This window comes from Austrofundulus limnaeus, unplaced genomic scaffold (genome assembly GCF_001266775.1).
Source record: "Austrofundulus limnaeus strain Quisiro unplaced genomic scaffold, Austrofundulus_limnaeus-1.0 Scaffold277, whole genome shotgun sequence".
NCBI lineage: Eukaryota > Metazoa > Chordata > Actinopteri > Cyprinodontiformes > Rivulidae > Austrofundulus > Austrofundulus limnaeus.
The window spans coordinates 2,762-3,090 of record NW_013952679.1 but is presented as its reverse complement, the minus strand read 5'-3'; the positions used below and the strand labels follow the sequence as shown (position 1 = coordinate 3,090).

Sequence of the window (329 nt, the reverse complement as noted above, 5' to 3'; positions counted from 1 at the left end):
GATCTTACCAGTGACAGTCAGGTTGATGCTGTTACTGACTGCTGCAGAGCTGGACTCACACCAGTACACACCACTGTCTGAAGGCACCAAGTAGTTCATGGTACAGGAGGAATTAGCAGGTTTTCCCCATCCACCCACTCCACAGCGACTCATCTGTCTGATTGTTGTGTTTCTCGTCGGAGTCCATCCAGCAGAGCTGTGGTCCTCCTCACATATCAGAGACACAAAGTCTCCTTTAAAAAACTGAGAGCTGCTGGGACTCACAGTCAGACCTGCTGAGAGAACTGAAATGACAAAAGAATCATTTCCATGAAGTCAGAGCCAAGCAG

At 48.6% G+C, this 329-nt stretch overlaps 1 protein-coding gene across 1 annotated transcript in view; it reads right to left on the bottom strand.

Annotated features, from left to right (window-relative positions):
- The window catches only part of LOC106526473 (junctional adhesion molecule-like), a gene marked incomplete in the record, with an annotated part of 27,977 nt that extends 27,654 nt beyond the window's left edge, over positions 1-323 (bottom strand). Inside the window, 1 exon segment of the mRNA XM_014021092.1 lies at positions 9-323. Within this exon segment, the coding sequence (XP_013876546.1) occupies positions 9-153 (145 nt within the window).
- Between the last annotated feature and the right edge of the window lie 6 nt (positions 324-329).